Consider the following 26,603-nt stretch of genomic DNA (forward strand, 5'->3'; position numbering starts at 1 on the left):
CTTGGAGAGCACGAGCTCGCACTGGAAGGACTTGCCCTGTCCCTTTCCTCCCCAGATACCGAGAATGAGGGGAACCTGCGCAAACCAGAGGAGATCACTTCCGAGACTCGGCAAAATTAACAAGGAGAGAACCCAGAGATTGCGAACGGGATGAAGAGAGGGGAAAACCTTGATGCCGGGGAGCTTGAGGAAGTTCTTCACGACGTGGACGACGAGCTTGTCCATGAAAGCCGGGGCGATGTACAAGTCACCCATGTAGTTGTCCATCTTCAGCCTAAGGCGCCACAATTCACGATCAGAGGAAGAGCCAGAGAGAAAATTGAAGGAAAACTTGGGGAATTTGAAGGGGGGGAGGGGAAGTTACTCTTTGAGGCCCTGGCTGATGTACTCGTAGGAGCTGAGCACGGCGTCGTGGGTACCGGCGCCGGTGGGGGCCTGGAAGAGGGAGTCGACGAGGCCCTTGCCCCTGGTGATGTCCTGCTGGTCGTCGGAGGTGTCGTAGTACAGGCCGAGCCACTTGTCCTGCTTCGTCTGCTTGTCCTCGTTGAGCTCCTCCGCCATGGCGCGGACCACGCTCGTCGCGATCCGGCCCTGGCTCGAGCCCGCCGGCGCGCTCTTCCTCAGGCCCGCGCCGAGGAATCCCGACCTCACCGCGCCGTTTCCGCTCTTGGGCACGGCCGGCTGCCACAACAAAGCACAAATCTTTCACCTCAGGGAAACAAAAACCCATAATTATCACGATGATAATGATGAACATGACGGAGAAGAACAAGAAGATGGCGATAATCAAGAAGAAATAGAAGAAGATGATGATGATAATCAAGAAGAAGATGACGATAACGAAGAAGAAGAAGAAGATAATCAAACAGAAGAAGACGATAATGAAGAAGAAGAAGAAGAAGATGATGATGATGATGATAATCAAGAAAAAGATGACGATAACGAAGAAGTAGAAGAAGAAGATAATGATGATAACGAAGAAGAAGAAGAAGAAGAAGAGGAAGAAGAAGAAGAAGAAGATGATGATAATGAAGAAGAAGAAGGAAGAATAGGGTACCGGGGCGCGGTTGACGGCACCGACGGTGGACATGGCAGCGGCCATTGGCGGAGGAGGGGGAAGGGGAGAGGGAGAGACGGAGGAGAGTAAGAGTAGATCTGTGGCGGGTGGGGGGAGGAGGAAAGAGTGGGGGAGGCAATAAATAAAAGGCGGAGGAGAGGGGAGGTGGAGAAGAAGAGCAGGACCCACAGCGCTGCTCTTGGCTGCGGAGCCATTGTTTTGGGTAGCCGCTTGAAGCACTCGCCTGTGGATGAGCTTCGAAGATAACCAGCACCACACGCTGCAGATGGGCTGCTTCCACGTGGCGCCCCCTCGCTAGCTTCCTCTAGTCAGATAGACCGCTGTCCTGACGTCCTCCTCCCCTTGGTCATTCTGTCTCTCTCTCTCTCTCTCTCTCTCCGTCCGTGCTTTGCCCAGGCTGTGGCTGCTCCTCTCCCCACCACTTCTTTAGCCCCTCCCGTAAACCCAATCATAGATGGATACATACATACCTACCCACATAGATAGATGGATAGATACATACATACCCGCATAGATAGATGGATACATACCCACATGGACAGATAGATACATACCCATCCTGGATAGATACATACATTCCCACATAGATACATACATACATACATACCTACCCACAGAGATAGATACATACATACCCACATGGATAGATACATACATACCTACCCACACAGATAGATACATACCCACATGGATAGATACATACATACCTACCCACACAGATAGATACATACATACATACATACCCACGTACCCACATGGATAGATACATACATACCCGCATAGATAGATACATATATACCCAAATAGATAGATACATACATACCCGCGTAGATAGATGGATACATACCCACATAGATAGATAGATAGATACATACATTCCCACTTAGATAGATACATACATTCCTACCCACATAGATAGATACACACATACCTGCATAGATAGATACATATATACCCATATAGATAGATACACACATACCCACGTAGATAGATGGATACGTACCCACATGGATGGATAGATAGATACATACATTCCCACATAGATAGACACATACATACCTTCCCACATAGATAGACACATACATACCTACCCACATAGATAGACACATACATACCCACATGGATAGATACATAATTACCCACATAGATAGATAGATTCATACATACATACCCACATAGATAGATACATACATATCCACATGGATAGATACATACCTACCCATATAGATTGATACATACATACCCACGTAGATAGATACATTTATAATTCATGATACATAGATAGATAGTTACATACTGTTCATGAAACATTGATAGAGAGATAGATACACACAATTTTTATGATACATAGATAGATACAAATGTACATAGATTCGTGATAGACTAATAGATACATACTTACATACGTACATGACTTATGCGCATATACATACATACATTCATGATACATAGATAGATACATTAGGATATGGCGTCTCTCCTCTCCACTAACCCAACATTCCTCTTCTTTAGCCTTCCCATAAGTCCAATGATAGAGAGATGCATACATACATTCATACACAGATACATAGATAAGTCCCCTCTTCCCTAGCCTTCCCATAAACCCAATGATAGATAGATACATACATAAATACATAGATACATACATTAACCAAATGATAGATAGATCACCTCTTCCCTAGCCTTCCCATTAACCCTAATGATAGATAGATACATACATACATACATAGATTACAGAGATATGTATATATGATAGATAGATACATACATAGATACATATGATCCGGGGTCTCCCCACTCCGCCAACCCAAAACACTCGATTCAAAGGGGAATTAGCCTTCCCACATTAATGGAGAGCCAACTGGACAGATACATATACAGTAATACACATTTATCCATAAATAGATACTTAAGTGATGGATAGATACTGTAAGATGAATTGATAGATGGATAGCTATAAAAAAAAACAACGGTCTTATCTTATCTATGTGGTCGCATTCTCGCACAAACTCCTGGATTTAGTTACCTAGTATCCGTATCTCTCTTTCCATTTTCTTTGGGAATCTGCAGGAAAAGACAGCACTGGCCCCATCTCTCTCTCTACACATGCCACATCTTTGAAGATGAGGCCCTTAATCGATAATCAATCTTATCCACGAGCCTACTGCTGTGGATGGAATCGAACCGGGCCGGAAATTTCTAGAACCATTATTATAGAGTATATAAAACAAGGGTATTTTTGGAATATTTCACGATCGTGGAATGTTCTCGAAGTTGTTTTTTTTTTTTTTTTGAGTGAAGGAATGTTCTCGAAGATCGTTTCTCATTTCAGGATCTCGGACTCGATCTCCTCCAAACTCAGGCCCTTGGTTTCAGGAACGTAGAAGATCACGAACAGGAGCGAAAGCAGCGCGATGGAGCCGAAGAGGATGAACAGATTGTCTGGCCCTAGCATTTCCTGCGTGATCATCAGGTAAGGGGAATCATCCGTGGAATCAGATTGATAGATGAGCAGTCGTGGATTTCATTCGAAGGTTGTTGATCGTTCGGAAAGCGGAATTTTCGACATAGGAAACGGAACTACATCTAGTTTTCAAAAGAAAAAATCCTCTTGAAGAACTAAGGTTCTTCAAGATCTGGGATCTAGAATTTATCGGATAGCGGAATTTTCAGCATACAAAACCGGATTTCGACTTCATACATGAAATTGAACACCTGGTCCGCAGTTTGGATAAATCGAATTCTTACAAGACAAATTGCTCTTGAAGAACTAGGTTCTGAAAAAAAACTCCGTATAATCCTAGACTCAAGTTTGCAAAATCTTCTTCGAGTTGATGAATGCATCATCCTCCATGTGAAATAATCCTATCCAAGGAAGAAGAAGATGATGCTGCATATGATTCATTCCATGAACTTAATAGTTCTTAATTGTTCTGGGATCAGGACAGATAATGGAACGTCCCATTTACTGAGACGAAGCGTTCCACTGGACGTTGGAAAACGTCATCCCAAGAGTTTAAAATATTTTTAGAATAGTTTATTGATCAAAATGAAACGATTCAAAATTGTTTATTATGATTTAAAAAATTAACAGCCTACATTATGCAAGAAGTTAATTTTAAAAACAAAAGGCACCTTGAGAGGAGAAAAGGCAAAGGTCACCAAGGCGTTTGAGCCGAAGTTGACGAGAACTGCTAAGCTTATTCCCTTTCCCCTTGTGCGAATTGGGAAAATTTCAGAGACCATCAACCAGCTTATTGGACCAAACGAGACCTGAGACAAAACCAGTCAAATTAGGAAGCTGAATCATGAGAGAAAAAATAAAGCAGGAGATTAATAAAAGTAGATTCTTAGGATGGTTTGTGATGTTAAATCCATGGTAAATATCATTTCTTTCCTAAAAAGGGTGGGTTTTACATAGCCTGTTCTAAATTTGTTCAAATAAAATGTTTAGCTTATTCCATGTGTCTTGCCAAAAAACACCTTTTTTTGCGAATTTCCTATCTTCCCATTCATTCTCGGTGGACCATCATCTCCAAATTCTTTCCATTCTATCAATGAATTGTCTGTCATGAATCCAAACCGGCTAATTGTTTTCGTTGGCATTATGAAAAGCAGAAAATAAGTACTCTCTGAGATAGTTTAAATGTATCAAGTTATGGAAGTTAGCCATGCTTTCAGCATATCCAATGAGCAGAAACTTCTATGGGTCCGCTCCTTCTCGGACATGTGAAATCATGTAGGTTTTACATCGAGGAGTTAAGAAACATGAAGATTAAAGGCCAATACATTTAACTTAAAATGCCCAAATATTTTCGTGAATATCCCTACATGCCTAAAGTTCTAAATAGACTTGGTAAACTTGAGATGGCTTCCATCGTTGAAACATGGAAAAACTATGCTAAGAAACAAATTCCTCTCCATCCAGGATTTAAAAAGACGACCAGAAGTATGCCCTTCATATAGCTTCTGGAAGTGATTGATGGGAAAACCCATGCGAAAGATTTTCATTTTATCATTTGCATGATATCATATTGTTGATCATCCATTGATTCAAAGAATCACTCTATTACAATAAAAAATGAGCATATAAATATGCAGAAAAGCAGAACAAATGTAGGCCCTTAAGATGATTTCTAGAAATGATTACAGATTTTAGCTTTCCTCATGGAGCAGAAGCCTCAGACAGACCATTTTTATTTTCCAGGTATGATCCTTAATAATTGCAGAGCCTACTTAGGTCCGCATGTAATCATCATCTTCTTTCTCTCTAAGTTTGGATTTATGTATTAACAGAAAAGCAGAAGAAAACACCAGGGAAAAACATGGAGAGGCCACAGAGATAAACCTGATATGAACCAACGTAGAGGAGCAAAGCACCAACGGCAACAAGAGAAAGCCCGCCAAGAAATTTGTAGTAGGCAGCCAGAAGAAACAGGGAAACAACCTGATCAAGCAGAAAATTTTTAAAAAAACTATTAGAATGTCCCGAGATTCTTTTTTTGAATGAAATTAAAATATCCAGAGATAAAAACAAGAGGACAAAGTAAGACAGATGATGTACTATTCCGCCGACGCCTCCCATCAGCAGAGGCCTTCTCCCCAGTTCATCAACCTTCAACACTGCTATCCCCGTCATCAAGAGCTGAATCAAAGATATTTAATCATCTCGATAATTATTTGGGTAATTATTTTTCTAAAATTGCACAAAAACTGCTGATGAAATGCGAATAATCCGAACTGATGAAATTAGAAAAGAAGCAATCACCTAAAAAAACTTTTTCATTTGACAAAATAGAAAAAGGATTATGAATTCTACTTTCTAAGATTGGATTCTCTAGCTAGAGAGGAGAGACAGAGTCCATTTTTTTATCGTGAAATTCGACATTTTTTTAGGTCTTTGGACAAAAATACAGTTATCATCATTATTATGATTATAATAATAATTACTAGTACTTTATCTTTTTATAAAAGTCGCGAGTTTAGGAGCAGGAACGTTTGCAGAAGCGACACGCGACTTTTACGCGCGAAGATGATAAGCATTGAATTAAAATTAAGATGATGAGATTAAGATGAAAGTACCTTAAAAACGCCAATTACAACAGCTAAGCGAGTGGCATCTGATGCTGCTGAGAATCCAGCACTCTATTTCAAATATAGTATGCTTTGAGAGGAGATCAGAAAGTCCAAATTACAGAAAATAGGAAACGAAGGCAAACCTGAAGGATGGAAGCCGCATAATACAGAACACTTGGTTGCCCAGTTATCTGTCATTAATAGTTAAAAATATATTCTAAAGATCTTAAGCTTAAAAAAAGAAAAAAAATCTGGATAACTTACCTGCTGAAAGAGGACTAAGCCACCACCAATTATGAAGGCCTTCAGGCTTGGACCCTCAAATACCTCCAAGAAACTGGCCTCTTTTTCTTGATCTAAGTATGCGGTTTTTAAGGAGTCTAGGGTCTCCTCTATCTGTGCCTCGGGCGATTACGGCCCGGCGTCGGGCCCTTTCAACCTAGCCAGGGATTTTACTGCCCTGTCCTTGTACTCCTCCATGGAACCCACACCTTGAATTCCCCGTAGAAGCAGCCACCGCGGCGATGGCGGCAAGCTCCACATGCCTATGCCCATCAATAGTGCGACTGGGGCGCTTAATGCATACATATAGCGCCATCCTCCAACAGCATCAATTTGGAAATTTCCCACGAGATAACCCAGCTGCAGTTCATTGACAAACATCAAGAACAAAAAAATTAGACAATAACTGTTAATAAAATCATGATTAATGTGAAGAAACAGAAGAAACATGACATGGAGAGAGCAGAAGATGAACAGACAAACGTTGCAAACTAGACAGGCCCATTGGCCCATTAGGGCCAATCACATTTAAAATTTAAATATATTCGAAGAATACCAGAATTCCAAGAACTATGAAGAGCTCCTTCAACGAAATTAGCGTTCCCCGGATTTGGGATGGCGCGGTCTCTGCGATATACAGAGGAGCACCATGCATGGCCTGCAAAATTTGTACACCGTGTTGAAAAAAGTAACCAGAATTTTAAGGAAATACCTAAAATTTGCAATAGCACCAACCAGACCAATGCCGACTCCATAAAGAAGCCTGCCAACTATGAGGATGCTGAGATCAGGAGATAGTCCTGTAACAAGCCCACCAAGAATGTAAAGGGCGGCCGCGACTATTAACTCCCTTCTCCTTCCTGTATCAAAAGATTATATACAAAGATTACAAATTTGAGAGAAAATTATAAGTGAAGAGTGATGTAAACTTGTTGGCATATATATAGTGCAGGGACGCGGAGGGGACGATTTTTGCATGCTGGGACGATAAAATCGTCCCGTCCAAAGGTATGGACGAAAATCGGGATGAAAATTCGTCCCGGGGACCACCGGACGGGACGGTTTCGTCCCCTGGGACAAAAAAACCGTCCGTCCGGGGGTCTCGAACGATGGTCAAACGAATATGGACGAAAAACAGCCGGATTCACATCCAATGGTTGAGATGTAGCCACGTGGCCTTGCTATGACAATTTGCATCAAAGTCCCTGTATTTTTATGCGTGTGCAAACTGATGCCGCTCAGAAAAAATTGTACATATGTCCCTTCGCATTCTCTCTCCTCCGTATTTCCCTAAAAAACTTAGAAAAATATATATTAATATATTAAAAATATAAAATGGGTTTTTTTTGTTCCGGACAAGGGCACGACGGGTTTTTCCACTGACGGGACGAAAATTCGTCCCAGGAGGACTGGACGGGATGGTTTTCGTACCGTTGGACGACAAATTTGTCCCGTCTTTTGTCCCTGCACTGAATCTGGTCGTCGGACGGGACGAAATTCGTCCCATCCTGTCCATCGTCAACATCCGGGACGATCTGGAACTATACCACATATATCTGAAAACAGGGTATAGGGAAGTGATAGAAATTTGGTACTGAACAACTAAACTACTACTATAAACTTTTTACTTATAAAGGAAGAGCTGATCTATTTGAAGAGAAATCACCCTAGATGCAGAATGACCAAAATGCCCTAAATAGGCTACAGAGCCAAGAGGGGTATCGGATCGTATCTAAGAACTGTGAAATGGTATACCGAGCGAATCAGAAATGGCATAAGCAGTAAGAGACCCAGCAAGAGCTCCATAAAGAGAACCACTGACCTGCAGCAAGAACAGTTAACCAACTGTCAAGGGAAACAGAGTCAAAACTGGTAAAATAATTCTTCTTAGTTTTCTATAAATTTGTTGAATGATGATGTTGGGGGAGAGACAATTACCACCAGGCCGAGCTGAACTGCTGAGAGATCAAACCAGGTCGTTCCGCTGAGTTCAGGTGACTATAAGGAAATTAGATCATCAAATAGACCTGGATGAAATTCAGGGAATTCACAGCAGAAACGAACCCTAATCTAACTAATTATATATTTTTGAATCAGGAATGAAAGGGTAGAATAGGTGATACAGCCGTTGAGTACCTGAAGAGAGATGGTGGCTCCAGAGGTGGCGCCGATGTCATATCCGAAGAGTAATCCTCCCAAAGCAGGAAACAGAAAACTGTGCAATTGGATTAAAAAAATTGAAACAAAATATCGACTCAGGCATATAAATCTTCTAATATGCAGTAGTAGTAGCAGAAATTGTCACCGATGGGATCATAATTTGAGCCATTTGTGCATGAACCACAACGGTATGACTCTACGACTCACGGGAGAATCACAGAAGTCCAGGAAAAGCTGCCCTCCGATGATTCAGCTGCCGCACTTGATTTAGCTCGAGTGAGAACCTGAATGAATGACACCACGGTATTACAATCTCAAAAAATGTAGTTATATGAACACCCATCATAAAACTTGGAATTAATCTCGTATATCAATCTCTATACATGTATCTCAGTATCTAAAGAAATCAATGTATAATCTATTAAATCAAAATATAACTATAAAATCGAAATAAACTAAAATTTCATAACACATGACAAAAATAGGAAGATGCAGCTGAACGACGCAAAAACTTACGCTGTGGGAATGAATTGGTAATGTACCCTTAATCTCGTATCTTTTGATCTATCTAGAAATATAAAATCTACACATACTATAAAAGAAAACATTTTAAAAAACATGTCAATAATTTAAGAAAAAGCAGCTGAATCCATCAAAACCTTCCCCTGCGCAGATGAATCTATGTATTGGCTTACTATTGTATTTTTTACATTTCTTTATCTGTATCTATAAAAATAAAATCAAAACAAATTAGAAAAAAGTACCTAATAAAATATGTTAAGAAATAAAAAAAATGCGGCTGAATGAACCAAAACATTCCACTTCGCTGATGAGTCTGTAACGTACCTTTACTATCGTATCTTTATCTCAATACACATATCTGGATATATAGATATCTATCTATAACGGTAAACATCTAATAAACTATAATTGAAAATATCTAAAGAGAACAAGTCAAAAAATAAGAAAATGCAGCTGATAGAAGCAAAACCTTCGGCGGTGTGGACGAATCTATAACGTAGCTTTGATCTCGCATCTTTGTTTCTATCTAACTATAAAATATAAACAAACTATAACAGAAAAAAAACTAAATAAAACACGTCAAAAACTAAGAAAATGCAGCTGAATGAAGCAAAACCTTTCCCTGCGTGGATGAATCTGTAACGTAACCTTAATCTCGCATCTTTATCTCTATAATGTCGCATCGTAACCATAAAATCTACATCTAAAATTGTAAAATTTAAAACTATACTAGAAAATATCTTATAAAGATTTCAAAAAATAAGAAAATGCAGCTGAATGACGCAAAACCTTCCGCTGCGGTGATGAATTTCTAGACCAAGCGGCGGAAATCCTGACGGTAGAGCCGGATGATAGAGAACTTCGCCCCTGCCGCAAGCTGAAAGATACTGAGCCAGGGGACCGATCGCCATGGCGATCAACAGACTGGAGAAGCCGCGATCGAATTAAATATCTCAGTTCTCTGACCTCTGCTATCCGTCCAACTACCGGAAATCCCGCCATGGCTCTCCCTTCGAGCTCGCAGTTGTCGATGGCACAAAAATCGAGGCTCAGAACGGAGGGAATTAGTGAAAGTTGAAGGGCTATTTGATAAATGTTATTAATTTTGGGTTGTTAATTGTTATATGCTATGGGTGCCCATGATGAATGGCCCACTTACAGCTGTAGCTAAGGTTTGGCTGTCCCAATCCGGTCCAGGTATTTAGCAAAGACCTAAACCTTAACTAAACTTTGGCAAAGATACTTTTTCAGTGAGCAAAGTGAGAATGGAACAAGTTCCACACAACGTGGTAATATCATCTTTGAATTTCTAGTTCAATTCAATTTGATTTTCATTGATTCTGCTCTGTTTATAAGTTCAATGATCAACTAAAATAAAGCAAAATCCCAACAGTGGTATCTGAGCCAATTTAGGAGCGTTTTGATTGCATAAAATTTGAAAAACCTCCAAAACACTATCCAAATATTTGATTTTGGATGATGTTTGGGGCATTTTATAGTTCTAGGGGCCATCGTCAATGCCAACATCCTCACCAACATTGAAGGCTGCCCCCTTTAGGGCATCCCGTGACCCCCTGACAGTGTCACAATGAACGAGGACTGTTTAGTTATGTTTTTTAATCTGTCTAATGTTCATGGTCTTTCATGCAGGTTGTATACCCTCATTTTGTGAATGACAATGACACATGCACAAGAATTGAACGTTGTTGCATTGTGCACGTCGCATAAGAATGACATCATGCATGTCTAGGGAATGGCACGTCCAGGACGTGATGCCCCAGACGTGACGGGACGGTGACGGTGACGTCACGAACATTTCATCACGTCAACGTCACGTCACTCGTCTGAGGTTTTTACAAAAATTCCTCACTGACCCGTCACTTGTCCTTGCGGTCTCGTTTCGTCACGTCACCGTCACGGTGACGGCGTCACCGTCACTAGTGACATGAATTACAAAATTATCATTTATGTTCTATGACATAATTTCGGAATTACAGAATGAGGCCTTCCCAAACGCTCCCTCTCCTTCTCACGATCTTACCTTGGTCCCGCTCCTCATTCCTCCCTCTCTCTGTCTCTCTCTGGATCGCTCCCTCTTCCTCTTCTCTGTAGATCGCTCCATCTCCTTCTCCCTCTCCCTTTGTGGATCTCTCCCTCAGTCCCTCTTCCCGTCTCTATTTCGATCATTCCCACTCCTTCTCCCTCTCTATCTGTGAAAGTAGTTTATTTTTCTTCTCTTGCGTGGACGGGGATTTCCACGTACGGCTTGATACCAGATTGGGGTTCGCGATCAGCCTGCTGATCTCTCGGGGTATCAATCAGGTAATTTCGTTTGAATTTCATTGTCCTTTTTATGCTTGAGTGATTGATCGTCTCGTTTCTTCGCCGTTTGTATTTGTTTGCTCAATTGTGCTGATTGCTGAAAAATGAGATTGAAAGTAGATTGAATGATTGCTCGTTTCTTGTTTCTTCGTCGGGGAAGATTACCATTCTATGGTTTTCTACATTCCCTCCCCATTTGCTTCACTGATTCAGAGACAACGCACGTACATATCCGTTATTTCTTAAGTTAATTTTTTTATTCTGTTGTGTGATAAACTATACTCATTTTAAAAAATGCTGGTCAACTATAATATATTACTCGATTTGTTTAATATACTACTGATTTAGAGCAAAACAAGTTCGCCAGATGTTGTTAGTGTATTTCCAAAAGGGATAAGTTCTATTTTTTCCGGACTTTTCCAATAACTGTAAAGTAAAAATTATTCTTTGGCGTATTTTGTGAAGGTTGGAAATCTAAGAAAAAGGTCCACATACTTTCGCACATAGTTGATTCAGAGCAAATCTAATGGGCAGGATATTGTCAATAAACACTCCTTTAGAGGTATGTTTCATCTATCTTTCTGTGTCGATCTAACATATAGAGGTATGTTCCATGATCTCCCATAAATAGATGTGAGTTATAAATAGAAAGGAGAGAAATAAATTGAGTCATTATCTTTCCTTCCATATTACAAGAACAAGAAAAGAGGGTAGAGGGGAGAAAGAGAGAGGAGCTGTAGATTTTCAAGCTCTCTCACTCTCTTCTCTCTTCCCCTTCTACTCTCTCTTGCTCTCTCACCCTCTCTCAACTCTCTCTTGCTCTCTCACCCTCTCTCTCACACTGTCCTCTCTCTCACTCTCTTCTCTCCTCCCCTCTACTCTATCTTGCTCTCTCACCCTCTCTCTACTCTCTCTTGCTCTCTCACCCTCTCTCTACTCTCTCTTGCTCTCTCACCCTCTCTCTCACTCTGTTTTTACTCTGACTCTCTTCTCTTCTCCACTCTACTCTCTCACTCTGTCTTCTCTCTCACTCCCTTCTCTCTTCTACTCTATTCTCTCTTGATCTCTCACCCTCTCTCTCACTCAGTCTTGTTTCTCACTCCCATATTTTTTTCTCTTGCTTCTTCTCAATCCTCTTTGCCACTCTATTTCGTCTCTTTTCTTCGAAACACGTCTCCCATTGCTTTCTCTCATTATTCTCCATTTTCTTTTCCTTGGCGCTTATTTTTATTTCTTTTATCTCTCTCTCTCTCCTTCACGTTGATCTTTTTTCTCTTTGATCTTGTTTCTCACTCTACTATCTCGCTCTTATTTTTTCATACTGATGTCCATCTAAACTCTTTCGTCACGCTAAGCAGAGCACCACGAATTGTGCATATTTTATTGACAATTGAAATGGCCTGTTTAAGAGAACTCTTGTCCGTGAAGGTTTTGACATGTGCTCGTATAGTTAGTTTTCATTTTTCTTTGGAAAATTCTTGCAACTGCCTTACAATTTTTTGTTTTGTTCATTTATAACATATTTAGAAAGGATGAAGACAAATGAATGCATGTAGAAGACATGGCGATTGGCTGTTAGAACCTTTTGGAAAACTTAAATGTTTTTTCAGATATGCTATTACAGAGCATGACATCCTTTCTTCATTCGAAGATAATTTTATGAGTGAATAAATCACTTCTTTCACCTGTTTCCCAAGGACCTAGTAGGCAATGGGCACTCTAACTGGCGATGAGTGCGTTAACTTGGCCGTAGAGTCCTTGGATGAGGACATACAAGAAACGACCCTACTAGTGGTTGGGCCGTCACGTCCCAAACGTAAAGGGACGACTGAAATACTGTGGTACTTCACTGAGATCAGCGCAGGTGTGTGGGCTTGCCTACTATGCTGCGACCAAAAAGTGGATCCATTGCGCAATAGGTTGAAGCGGCAAAAAGACGGGTCTACGAACATCTTCTGGAGGCATCTGGAGTGCAGCCATAGCAGAGTATACAACGACATGAAGGGGATTAATCTTGATCAACGTACAATAACCGAGGCATGCGGACAGGGTGGTGTTGTCAAGAAGACGCTGGAAAAAACTAAGGAGATCATAGCGTAGTTCATCTGTCTCACGGACTCCTCGTGGGCTATAGTGGACAACGTGGGGTTCAAGATTATGTGGAAGTACGCCGCGAAGACGACAATTGACCCGCCAGGTTCGAAGGCAATCAAGGATGCGACGCGTAAGCTATATGGGAACATGAAGGGAAAGCTCGTACAGTTATTAACAGATGTCCCTAGGGTGTCCCTAACAGTTGATGCATGGACCGCCAAGAATTCATGTGGTCTTCTCGGCATCACGGTTCATTGGGTGAACAACATGTGGGAACTATGTGAACGTGTACTTGCTATACATGAGCTAGTCGGCAAACACAGCGACGAGAATATGAGCGCAATAATCATCCAAGCGTTGGAAGACTTTGGCATGAAGACGAAGGTCGACAACTCTTAAACTGGCTTCAATTTTGGCTCGTACGTCCATATTGAAAGACTAACAATTTTTTCATGCAGGTTCGTTCAATCACTACCGATAATGCGTCAAGCAACAGGCAGATGGTAGGGCTGCTTGTAAAGGAATTAAAGCCGATTAACAACCGGTTCACTCAGGACCGACATGTCCCATGTGCTGCCCATGTATTGAACATCATCGTCCAGGCTACACTACAGTCATTACGTTTATCAGTGACCACAAATCCTCCTAAGACTGCTGACAGCATCGCATCATAGGTAGCGTATGAACCAGATTATGACACTGATATAGACGACTTGGACGCCATGCGAGAGGCTGCGACAAGTCATGCAGAAATGGTCAGCCATGATGGTGGCCTCGTCCTGGGAGATGCGATTGCCCATGTTCGGCAATTAGTGATGAGTATCGACACAACGACGACAACAGTACGTGAAGACGTGCAACGACATGGGGAAGAATCACAACCAACTGCCGTTAGATTGCCCGACGCGGTGGAACAGTACGCACGACATGTTGCATGCTGCATTGAGAAGAGAGAAGTCATCAATTTGATGGTGTTACAGATCATGTCGGTGACCGACAAGGACATCAAAATATCACGTGAGGAGTGGGAAATGTTGGCAGACTTTCGTGACATTTTAGGGCCATTTTATTTGACAACAAAATATGTGAGTGGATCGAAGACAGTAAGAGTCGTGGAAGTGACCCGCATCTTGAAGGCGCTGATGCGACATATCGACACGATCTTGTTGAAGTTTGATATGGCCACAATTTTTGCATCGGGAAGGAGGATGACTGCCGCACAAATTGCATCCATCCGCAAAGCTTGTGAGAGCATGACGCCGAAGATGTTAAAATATGAGAGGATGATTTCGAAGAACCGTGCAACGACGACAACTGCAATTCTGGGCCCTTTCAACAAGGGAGCATCGCTTGACTCTAGTGACATTCAGGAATCACTTGCATTTGTTCGCCGACTTATGCCCCAACACGGTGAGCAAGACCTGATCCCTAACGACCCCAAGGATGAAGACTCGCTCGCATAACTTATTGATGGCGTACCACCAGCTAGAGAGATGGAACGGCGAGTACCAATTCCAGCCGAGGAATTGGAGGTGTATCTGCAATCAACGAAGAGGAAGGACAACGAGACGGCATTGGGATGGTGGGCACGTATTGGTGCACGATCCTACCCATGGCTTTCTACACTAGCGCAAGAATTCCTCTCAGTATGTGCAACCAGTACGCCAGCAGAACATTTATTCTCGGCCGGACGTGCAGTTGTCACTTTCAAGCGAGCACATCTTAGTGCTGAAAGCATCAAGCTCTTGGTTATAGTGAATTGTTGGTTACATGCTGAGAACACACAGCTGTGCGACGGAGATAGGGGGGAAGATTCTCCTGACGATGAAGACTAGTGTAAATCTTTGGTCTTATTTTTTTTAACAGTGGTCAATTTTTTTTGCAACGTAACCAATGGTCAGTTTTTTTGCCGGATCGTCAATCTTGGTGCTCATTTTTTTTGTAGCATTGTCAATTTTTCAGCAATGGTCATTTCAAAATTGACATCGTAAGTTACTTCTAGCCGATTACGTATTCTTGTCAAAATTGATATCAAGGATTTATGTTTAATTTATAATAATGTAGTGAACTTAGAAGTGAAATTGTTAATTATTCCTTGAGCAATGCATGATCCAAGCATTCCTCAATCAATCTGATCGGAAATTTGATCGGAACTCTGATATTGTATGAATTGATATATGTAAGTCCATTTTTTTGTTTTCTATTTACTGGTCATCTCTGTTTTAAGGCTTGAAAAGTCTATAAAAAACTCACCGTGTTAGCTTTGACATATGAGATAATAAGAAGAATGGAGATTATTTTTTCTCTCTTTCTTTTTAATCTCTTTGTATAACTCCGTCTATCATTAAGTATTCAACATCAACGTTCTGCATGCGTTTTCAGGTGGGTCAACATCAAATGGACATGTCCTTCTTTTTAGCACCGTGCCCCTCGGAAAGGACCTGATCGTCGCAGTCTATGCACCATCTTCATTCAAAAATGATATTTTTGTCTTTCGAGATCGGCAACCGGGGTTCTTTGATATCGCTGCCAATTCCCCATAAGAACAAGAATACTGTGCTCACTCGGTCAAAGTTACAGACTTGACTTTCTGAGTCAGTTTCAATCTATTTCAATCAGTTTACAAGAACAAGAAAACTTCAAAACAGATTCCTTCTTCATGATCATTTTCTAAATTTTGGCATTTTCCCAATCGTTATATAAATTTATTATAACTTCTATCTATCACTGGTGAGTTAATAAATGGTTCAATAAATTACTAAATTAATATATTAGTATGACTTCTTGACGACTGCGTCAACAAGTTAATTATTACATTAGTTATTTCACACCCTTAAAAAAAATTCAGATTTAATCAAACTATTTTTGCTAAATATTTAAATTCCCAACCAAGCAATTAAATCTTATGTTACTTATATGATGTCAACAATTTTGGTATCCTAACATATTAAACCATAAGACAGTAAACACTACATTATTCCAACAGAATCTAAATTTATTAAATTCTTCTAGTAGGATAATTCTTTAATTATTTTCCAAATGTAACTAAAATTTTAAAAAATGTAAAAAGAAAATTTTCAATTTTACTGGACTTTGCGTTTATAAGTCCATAATTTCTCGGCCAATAAACTAATTGGTACAAACAAATTCTTACATCCCCTGACAAGCCTCAACAAATTAGTTGTCAACCTGCATATAAAAAATATATAAATGTCTCATTTTTCTGTGAATAAATAATTCATTATATTCTTTAAATTTTCAATCAATACCTTAAATTATAAACTATTTACATTCAAAATTTTAGGTCCATAAGTTTATTATCATAACATTTTAAACCATACATCTCATTTTAAACAATTTGATCATTACCACATAATTTATAATAAATTATAATTGTATTAAAAATTACATCACGGACGTCATCCGTGACGGATTAATCGTCACGTCACTCGTCCGGACCACACCGTTACCGTCACCGTCACCGTCACAGGCAATCCGTCACCGTCACGATCAACGTCACGGACCCTCTGATATGTCACTGTCACCGTCATGTCATCCATCACGGTGACACGTGACGTGACGGATGATGAATGCTGATCCCTATGCATGTCCCATGAACTTGTGTAGTTTGTGCATTTTCAAGGTCTAATAAAGATGGTGATGACACCTAGGTTCCTATAGTTTTCGTGCTCATTTCTTGAACCCCTAATGCCTCTTCCAAAATATGTATCCCTAACTGCGACGGTGGCCTCTCGAACCTCGTCGTAGCGACGAAGGCGTCTACGGCTGAATGGAATCTATTTGTAGGGTTCACACATAACAGACGTACTCATCCATACCGGTAAGACACTCAGTTGATTGTAGTTCTCTCAATTCGTCCTTTCTCACCTACCTAGCCCGAGCGCGGTGGAGTCAAGACGAGGATATACTACAAGAGGTAAATCAACGAGTGACGGGAGAGTACAGCGTACCTCATCGGCGATGGCTCGTAGTGCAGTATCGTTGACGGTCAGTAGCGATTCGATGCGGGTGGGGCGGAGAGCTGCCGGAAAGATCACGGCGGCTCGATAGGCAAAGTAGCGCTGGAGCTCTTTGTGAAGGTCAGCTGAAAAGTCGTTGAGGACGTCCTTCGCTCAGGGCGACGACCTCTTCGGGGCGGGGAGGAAGGGCGCCCAAAGCGTCGTTCTTTGAGGTGTCGCGGGTCGACGACGATCGGCGGGGGCGCAGGGCGCGGTGGAGGTGTCTGGTGGCAGTGCCCAGTGAGGTGGTGGCGCGGGGCAACGGCGTGCGCGGTGGCGGCATCTGGCGTCAACGGTTGCAGCTGCCCTGCGGCTGCTCCAATGGCTATGGCTGCGTCTAGCGCCGGCGGTCAGCTGGTGTGGTTGCGGCCGCTCCAGCATTTTGCGGCTGGTCCGGTAGCTGCGGCGGCGCTCGTTGTTGGGGGTGGCGCCCACTACTGGTGGCGACGCCTACGACTGGTGGCGGTGCCCGCAATTTGCCGTGGTGCCTGAGGCTGGGGGCAGCGCCCGGTGGTCGCGGCGGCGCCCGGTGCTGGTGGGGGCGCACGCCTCTAGCGGCTTAGGCGCCGCTTCTAGCGGCGCCCGCTGGGCGGCGTGCCCGCTGCTGGTGGGACGCCCGCCTCTGGCGACGCCGCTTGTGGCTGGGGGTGGCGCCCGTTGGTCACGATGGCGCTCGTGGTTGGGGGCGGCGCCCGCTTGGGCGACAACGCCCGCTGCTGGTGGGGGTGCCCGCCTCAAGCAGTGTGGGCGCTGCTTCTGGCGGCGCTCGCTGGTCTTGGGCAGCCCGGCGGCGGCGTGGTGGTGCCGCGCCTGCGACGGCGGCTGCCTTGGGCTCCAAACGGAGCCCTAGAACGGGCGCGCGGGCAGGACGGAAAGGGCGCGAACCCAACCCTGTTCCGTTCCACCTATTCTCTCTCCTCTTTCTCTTTTTTTTTCTTCTTATTCTCCCTTTTTTTGTATTTTCTAAAGTTGAGACCAAGATAAACTTCATACAATTTTTCCTTCTTCCTGGTCTATCTTTCTTAGGGCGCCCTCTCTTCCCTTATAAAGGGGAAGGAATGGGCCCTTAAGTGGGCAACAAAAACAAAGGAATTGGGTCCATTAAGGGGGCCCTTATAATTTGGGCCCCCTTATTACAAGGTAAAATAGGGAATTTAAACATAAGGAAATAATGAAAAGGGGGGGGGGGAAGAAAAGGACGGACCCTTTTCCATGACGATAAAACGACGGACACGGGACATGACACAGTGCGACGAAAACATGACTACTCGAAGGGGAAAACATAAAACACGAAAGAAAATGATAAAACGATAAATGATAATTGAGCATTTGTCACCCAATCTTCGACGATGGTGGTGGGCGGTGCGGACGACATCATCGACAATCTCCGATGGCATGCGCCATCATTTTTCCAACCATAATTGGAACAAAGGAGCAAACAAGAACTTAGCATCAAATCAATTTGCCTCGCAACAACATCCGCAAAATTTTCAAAACTACTCTAGGCCTTTTTTACTTTCATCCTAACAACTCTAATGAAAACACTAACTCTACTTTAATGGATTTTATCAGGGAAATGCATGAAGAAAGGAAGATGTTGATGCGAAAATTAGAAGAGTTCCACATAGAGATTGAAATGCTCAAGCAAGGACAAGGCGCACAAGCGCCACAACCATACCTCAGAATGAAAGGTAAATTGGAAGATATCACTTTAAAATACCGCAATCCAGGTCAACTTCCTACTCAACCTAATATTAATCCAAATAGTATCATGTTTTGTGTAGATAGAAATTTATAATCATCATGTTGCATCATGTACTAATTTCATAAATGATTTTTTGTACAATTCAAAAGGCCATAGGAACAATCAAAATAATGATGAGCAAGCGCATGCAATTTCAAAACTTAGAAATGAAAAAATTCTGCTTGACCCGCATGAAAAAGGTGTAGAAATACATGAAGCCGTAAAAGAAGTAAATGGAGAGATGGATAATGATCAATAAATGAGGGTTGAATGGATGAAGAAATTCAGCCAAAAATGGTAGACCCTAATCCAGTTGATTATAGACCATTCATTCCATTCCGAATGCCCTAAAGTTGACCAAACAAAAACCATAAAATAGCCACTTGCTTGAAATATTATAAAATTTAACCATAACTCTTCCTCTTACTGAACCGATACAAGATATTCCTTCATATGAAAAATATGTGATTGAGTTGTGTACCCTTTCTAGGAAACAGAAAAAAGTAAAACTTTCGGAAAATATCTGTTCAATTCTATTGAATGATATTCCTAGAAAGCAAAGAGATCCTGGGCCCCCTCGAATTAAATGTGAAATAAGAGGAATCATTTAAAGCAAATCACTTCTTGATTCTGGTTTTGGTGTCAACATAATGCATAAAGCTTTATGTGACAAATTTAAATTTGGTGAATTTGAGCCAATTCTTCTTGAATTACAGTTAGCTGATGGATCAATTAAGAAACCTTATAGAAAATTAGAAGATGTTATTGTGAAAGTAGAAAACTGTAAATTTCCTGTTGATTCCATGGTTGCAGATACGAAAATAACAGGAAAGCTTAGACATGCACCAATAATTTTAGGGAGCCTTTTCTAGCTATGGGAAAAGCCACCACGGATTGGGATAAGGGTAGAATTGAAAGAGTAGGAGATGAAAATATTGAATTATCGATCTCAAAGTTAATCAAATACCCTAAAGACACTAGTGAGGATGTTTGCTTTCTAGGGTTGGTAGAAGATGATAATTTTGATTTTGATCCATGCTCTTGTGATTTGGTTTCTGATGAGTCTAATGGGGGCACGGACGAACAATCATCAATACCAGAAAATATTTCTCTACATTCTGAAGTTGAGCTTAAACCTTTACCTTTGTCTTTGAAGTATGCTTATTTAGGATCATATAATTCCGTTCCTGTAATCATATCATCATTGTTATCCTCTGAGCAAGAGTTGGAGTTATAAATATTTTATCTACTTACAAATCTGCCATAGGATGGAGAATAGATGATATTAAAGGTACTAGTCCAAGCATTATTGAGCATAGAATTTTCTTGGGAAAAAATTCTAAAGCAACAAGACGGCCTCAATGGAGACCTAACCCACACATGCTAGAGGTTGTTAAGAAAGAAATCATGAAGTGATTAAAAGTTGATTTTGTATATGCCATTTCAGATAGCCAATGGGTACGTCCTAAACATGTAATGCCTAAGAAGACATGAATAACAATGATGATGTATGAGAATGGAAATGAATTTGAAACAAGAGTTAGTTCAAGTTGGGCAGTATGCATATACTATAGGAAGCTAAATTCAGTAACGAAAATAAGATCGTTACCCATTACAATTCATTGATCAGATTCTTGAAACACTTCAGGCCAAAAACTTTTACTGTTTTTTAGATGGATATTCAGGATATAAACAAATTACTTTTTAGTGGATACTTTTTGGATTTAAAAGAATATCTTTTGGGTTGTGTAATGCACAAGCAACTTTCCAAAGGTGTATGACTGCTATGTTTTCTGATTTAGTAGGGGATTGCCTAGAAATTTTTATGGATGATTTTGCAGTCTTTGGTTCATCATTTGATAATTTTTTATCTAATTTAACCATGATGTTTCATATATGTGTCCAGAACAATCTGTTGTTAAGTTTGGAGAAGTCCAACTTCATGGTGGAAGAGGGAATTGTCCTAGGGCAGCTTATCTGGAAGGATTGACTTAGGGTGGACAGGGCCAAGGTAGAGGTCATCAAGAACCTTCCCCCCCCCCCACCCCACAACCCCAAAACAGCTTAGAGGATTTCTAGGACATGTTGGCTTCTACAGAATATTTATAAAGGATTTTGCTAAAATTTCTAAACCGTTAACTAATTTACTTTCTAAATATAGATTCTTTGTCTTTGATGAAGATGCTCAATCATCCTTTTTGTAGATTAAAGAGGCTTTGATTCAAGCACCAACTTTACAATCTCCAGACTGGCATAAACCTTTTGAAATGACGTGTGATAATTCTGACTATGCAGCGGGAGCCATTCTGGGTCAAAGAATTGATAAGAAGCCAGTTGCCATGTAATATGCAAGCAAAAATTTAGGAGGATCACATGTAAACTATTCTAGGATTGAAAAGCATTGCTTGCTATTATTATTGCCTTATAAAAATTCCATTCTTATCCTTTAGGTAGTAAAATAGCAGTTTTCTCAGATCATGCTGCATTAAAGTTTTTACTAACTAAGAAAGAAACCAAGCCTAGACTAATACAGTGGAATTTAATTTTACAAGAGATTCATTTGGAAATCAAGGATAAACGTGGAATAGACAATACAGTAGCAAATCACCTGTCTAGATTATCTGCGGAATTATCAATGCCTATGCATGACAAATTTCTTGACAAATACATATTAGAAATTCAAAGAAAAACTTCCATGGAATGCTCATATTGTAAACTTTATTGTCACAGGGTTATTGCCTAATGAATGGGATGTTAATTATAGAAGAAGTGTTATAAAGATATTAATTATTATTACTATGATGAACCTGAACTTTTTAATTATAGAAAGAAGTCTTATTGCTATTATAATTTAAAAATAATCCACAATGTACAAGAAGAGGAGCAAATGAGTGTATTAGATGCTTGCCATTCCGCTTTATGTGGTGGACACCATGCCCCAAAATTAATTGCATTTTAAGTTTTAAATTGTGGATTATTTTCCCCATGTCTGTTCTCGGATGCCTTTAAGTTCTGCTCTAGTTGTTTGAAGTGTCAAGCTGTAGTAATTATTAAAAAGAAAGACACAATGCAGCTACAACCCATAATTGAAGTAGAGATCTTTGACCTATGGGGAATTGATTTTATGGGATCATTCCCAAATTCAGATGGACATGAGTACATCTTGACAGGAGTAAATTATTTCTCCAGATGGATTGATGTAATCCCCACTAGGTCAAATGATCATTAAGTAGTTCTTAAATTCATTCAACAACACATATTCTGCAGGTTTGGCTATCCTAGAGAAATTATTAGTGATGGGGGAAGTCATTTTAATAATTCTCAATTCAGGACCATATGAAAAAGATATGGGGTTCAACATAGAGTCATGGCCCCATATCATCCCCAAGCCAATGGTCAAATCAAGAGCTCAAATGGGGAGATCAAAAAGATTATTAAAAAAATTATTCGGCCTGATGAGAAGGATTGGTCAAGTAAACTCTATGATGCTCTATGGCATATAGAAGTGCTTACAAAACACCCACAGGGATGTCTCCTTATAGGATTGTGCTTGGTAAGGCTTGTCACCTTCTAGTGGAAATAGAGCATAGAGCTTATTAGACTATTAAAAAACTTAATATCTCGCTGGAAATAACGTTTATCGCAGATGCACGAACTCCAGGAGCTATTGAACGAAGCTTATGAAAACTCGAGAATTTATATAGCCATGATGAATAATTTTTACGACAAAAATATTAGCCGTAATCATTTTCAGAGACATCAAAAGGTATGGCTTTATAAATATAATTTGAGACCTTTTTTCAGGAAAGTTGAAATGAATATGGGATGGACCATTCACAATAACTGATATCTATCAAAATGGAGATTTTTTTTTTTGATCCTAAGATAGGGAAGGAGTTTGAAGTAAATGGCATGTGGCTAAAGCCATATATTGAAACAAAAAATCTGCCACCACCTACAACAATACTCTTGGAAAATCCAACTACAACTTAATGAAGGACCACCTTGTCCAGCCTGCCCCAGCTCGTCATCAGCAACAGCGTGGAGCCCGAGAAGACGTGAAGAACCCAAACTTCCACTACCAGGTTTAAATCCACATCCGCATCGTGTTGTTTTATCCCGTATTCATGTTCTATAACCATCACCGAGACCCTCCATGGGATTACGGAGGTTGTTTTTGTTTCACCAGTCTATTTCGTCATAGTGAATTGTAGGGAGGTCCTCGCCTGCGCGTGGATGGGCCTCCCCATGAAGTCGTGTTTTGTACCTTTTCATTTTCCTCTTTTGTACCACTGAAGGGGACGGGGAAACCATGCACAGTTTCCTCTCTATTGAAGTGCCCTTAAGGGGGAGGGGTTAGCCCACTAGGCCCTTTCCTGCTTAGGGAGCCCATTAGGGCTATTTGGCCCCCCCCCCCTTTCTCTCTCTTCGTTCCTTATAAAAAAGGAGGGGGAGGGCTTTGTTTGTTCAGACTGTTTTGGAAAAGAAAAAAAGAATACTTTGAAGTTGTTGTTTAGGATTCCCTTTTATGCATTTTCCTCCCCTCCTCTTGTTCCTTCTCCTTCCCCCTCCCTCTCGCTCCATCCGTTGGAGGTTCGATCCTCTTACACCCCCCTTTTTGCATGCATTTTCCCTCTCATGACCCTTTCAAGTGACCAGCACCCTCCGTGCAACGACCACCTTAACCGCCAGGGCGCCCCAGGCCTTTATGTCAAGCTCGTGGTATCAGGGCCCAGTTTGCACTCACGACCCGCGACTGGTGGTCAACACTAAAGACGCCCGCGTGACCGGTTCTCTCCCACGCAGGTTCTGCCAGGTCTACAGGTGTCCTACTAAGTCGAACACGGGATACCAGTTGTCCAAGCCAACCCGTCGAACCCACCACTAACTCACGAGTGCGATCAACGATTCTGCAACATTGAGAGGACTCAAAAACCTCACATCTGACGGCCATCAATAGGTCGCTCAAAACGACGAGCAACCCATAATTATGGCCGTGTGAACGCATCAACATAGCGCGTCCATCACCCCGGTCAACTGTTCATGCCCTTCGCTCTGCTGGTTGGCAAATCTCCCAGGTGATGTGAATCCCTGCTAGGACCCGTTCACCATTAACTGCCCCACTCTCGAGTCGACCCCGGTGCTCCGTGCTGATCACGTCCCATCTTTTGGACTTGCTGCCAACCGTCAGGCCAATTAACCGGTTAGATTAAACTGCGGGCTGCCCAGGCCAATCTGCAAATAAGCGACGTACGGGGTCCCTTCCCTCTCCTCCTCCTCAACAACCATCCATGCGGGTTGAGTACGGATCAGGATCAATAACTTCGAACAGACTTGAACAGGATCAAGGCAGACTTGAACAGGATCAATATCTTTTGGGTTTTAGGGACTGACTTGAACAGGATCAATAACTTCGAATATACAATCACTAGAAGATTCAAAGGCCTATTTAGTCCAATCTCTGGAAGATTCAAAATCCAAAACTTAATCCGATGGCGGAGGATAAACACTCGAAGAATACTAGATGAAGAACACGATCACCAAAGAGGGCAAAGAGTACCTCGGCACTAGAGTAGTGCGTCGTGGAGATGTGAGATATTCTTCGTGCGTCATTGGTGGGGACGATTGACGTGCGCTTCGATAGGGTGTGTCAGATCCAACTGCGCGGCCAGTTGGTGGGGGGTCAAAGGGGGAGTCTCCCCCTTGTGAGGTTTGGGGCAGCGCCCCGAAACCTAAACGGTATGTGCGGTGGCAAGTGGCTGCGTGGGCGATTTGGAGTAGGTAGCTGGACACGAAGACCAAATGGCAGTCGAGGGTACTGGCGGTGGCAAGCGGCGGCAGAGAGGGCAGTTGGGCGGCCGAGCGCTTGGCGGGCGCGAGCGGCCGAGAGGCGGGCTCGGCACCGGCGGCTGGGGGCGTGGTGGGCATGGGCGGCGGCCTTGCGCACAACGGGTGTGGACGGGTGGTCGTATGCATGGCAGGCACTGGAGGGCAAGTTATCTTCTCGATGGTGGCGGCGGCAGCAAGAGGCAGCGGTGGCGGCTCGCAGGGAAGACGACTAGGGCAAGCTTCCTTTTAGAAGAAGAAACTTCAATTCCAAAAGAAATTCACGAAGTATTTCATACAGTGTTGGCCTATGTATAGACCTTGGAGGAAAGAGAAAGTAAGAGAGAATAGATGAAAATAGATGACGTGTCAACATGTCACGTCAATGGGCAGTTCTGGAGTTGTCATTGATGACGTATCATGACACAGGACGTTTCGTGTGGAGGTGGAGGCACGTTCGGTTCCAATGTGCAGTCGTGGTCGCCACCAACTTAATAAGGAAATCAACAATAGAAGAACACGTACCCCATCTCAAGAATAGTAAATAAGAAACTATAAAATAAATAAACAACCAATCAGAAATCCCTTAATAAGATAACAAACAGATCTAAATCCCACACAATAGAAAAATTGAAATAAAGTTAAATTTAAATTTAAATCTAAACAAGTATATAATCATTGAGGACGGTGCACTTTTTACAACCGTGAACATAACGGGAAACTTTCCATTAAAGATATACAACTACCTAAAACAAGAACTTCCTGTTTCAACTCTCTGTAGCACTAGAAATACTTTGAGCATGTACTTGTTTATGTGTGGAATAAGATTGATTTCTCTCCTCTACCTTCTTGTCTCTTCATCATTCTATCTATTATTCTTCTTCTTGTTTCTTTACAGGGGGGATTGACGGTGAGCAGGGGGGGTGAGAGGGAGGAGCGCGGAGTGCACGGAGCCACATGGGAAGGGGTGGTAGACGCGGGGAGGGTGGCGGAGGGGGGTGGTGGTGGTCGATGAGGTGGGCAATGGGCAATGCGTGGGATGTGGATTGTGAATGGGGAGATGAAAGGCAAGGCTCTGGGAAGTATAGGATTGACCAAAGAAAAATTTAATTTTTTTTAACATACACCGGTACAAGTCTGATTTGACTTTCAAATCCTATCAAGACCGACCGGTCAGTCACCCTCAAAATGGTGGACCGCCCATCCCAGTTTGGTCCGGTCTGACTGGTCCCCAGTCCAAAATATCAACGCCTACCACCAGAAATACCTACAGACAAGTGAAGCACAATACCAACAAAATGTTAAATTTCCCAACAAAAGTTTCAGCATTATAAGGTTTTTGTTGATCAAACTAATCCCATGTTAATGCAGGTGATCTAGAGCATGAATGAAGATAAAAAGAAGATGCAGCAGTTCATTGAGGAGCAAGAATCAAAACATAAAAGGTAGATCAAAATAACAATGGAAGGACTATACTGCC

The 26,603-nt window shown here is 41.8% G+C and overlaps 2 protein-coding genes and 1 long non-coding RNA gene across 4 annotated transcripts in view; 1 reads left to right on the forward strand and 2 right to left on the reverse strand.

Moving 5' to 3' along the window:
• The window catches only part of RCA (rubisco activase), a 3,371-nt gene extending 2,153 nt beyond the window's left edge, over positions 1–1,218 (reverse strand). For both annotated transcript variants that reach the window (XM_078579358.1, XM_078579359.1), the window contains exons 1-4: positions 1,058–1,218; positions 365–681; positions 169–274; positions 1–75 (exon numbers count right to left, since the gene is read on the reverse strand). The exon at positions 1–75 is cut by the window's left edge and continues 11 nt beyond it. In XM_078579358.1, coding sequence (XP_078435484.1) covers positions 1–75; positions 169–274; positions 365–681; positions 1,058–1,102 — 543 coding nt within the window. In that variant the 5' untranslated portion in view covers positions 1,103–1,218. The remainder of the gene's footprint in view (positions 76–168; positions 275–364; positions 682–1,057) is intronic.
• Positions 1,219–3,252: 2,034 nt separating this feature from the next.
• LOC144706438 (D-xylose-proton symporter-like 3, chloroplastic) lies at positions 3,253–10,196 on the reverse strand. Its single transcript, XM_078579394.1, is given in 14 exon segments — positions 3,253–3,536; positions 4,214–4,351; positions 5,427–5,525; positions 5,643–5,723; positions 6,161–6,223; positions 6,298–6,345; positions 6,419–6,796; positions 6,993–7,094; positions 7,172–7,296; positions 8,192–8,258; positions 8,375–8,434; positions 8,573–8,651; positions 8,804–8,880; positions 9,908–10,196. Coding segments are annotated over 14 exon segments (1,665 nt in total). The 5' UTR covers positions 10,121–10,196; the 3' UTR covers positions 3,253–3,401.
• Positions 3,410–5,579, forward strand: LOC144706440 (uncharacterized). Its single transcript, XR_013582258.1, has 3 exons — positions 3,410–3,551; positions 5,231–5,285; positions 5,375–5,579. It is a non-coding gene; the product is annotated as an uncharacterized LOC144706440 (long non-coding RNA).
• Positions 10,197–26,603: the final 16,407 nt, after the last annotated feature.

This window comes from Wolffia australiana, chromosome 8, assembly GCF_029677425.1.
Source record: "Wolffia australiana isolate 7733 chromosome 8, ASM2967742v1".
NCBI classification, from domain to species: Eukaryota; Viridiplantae; Streptophyta; class Magnoliopsida; order Alismatales; family Araceae; genus Wolffia; species Wolffia australiana.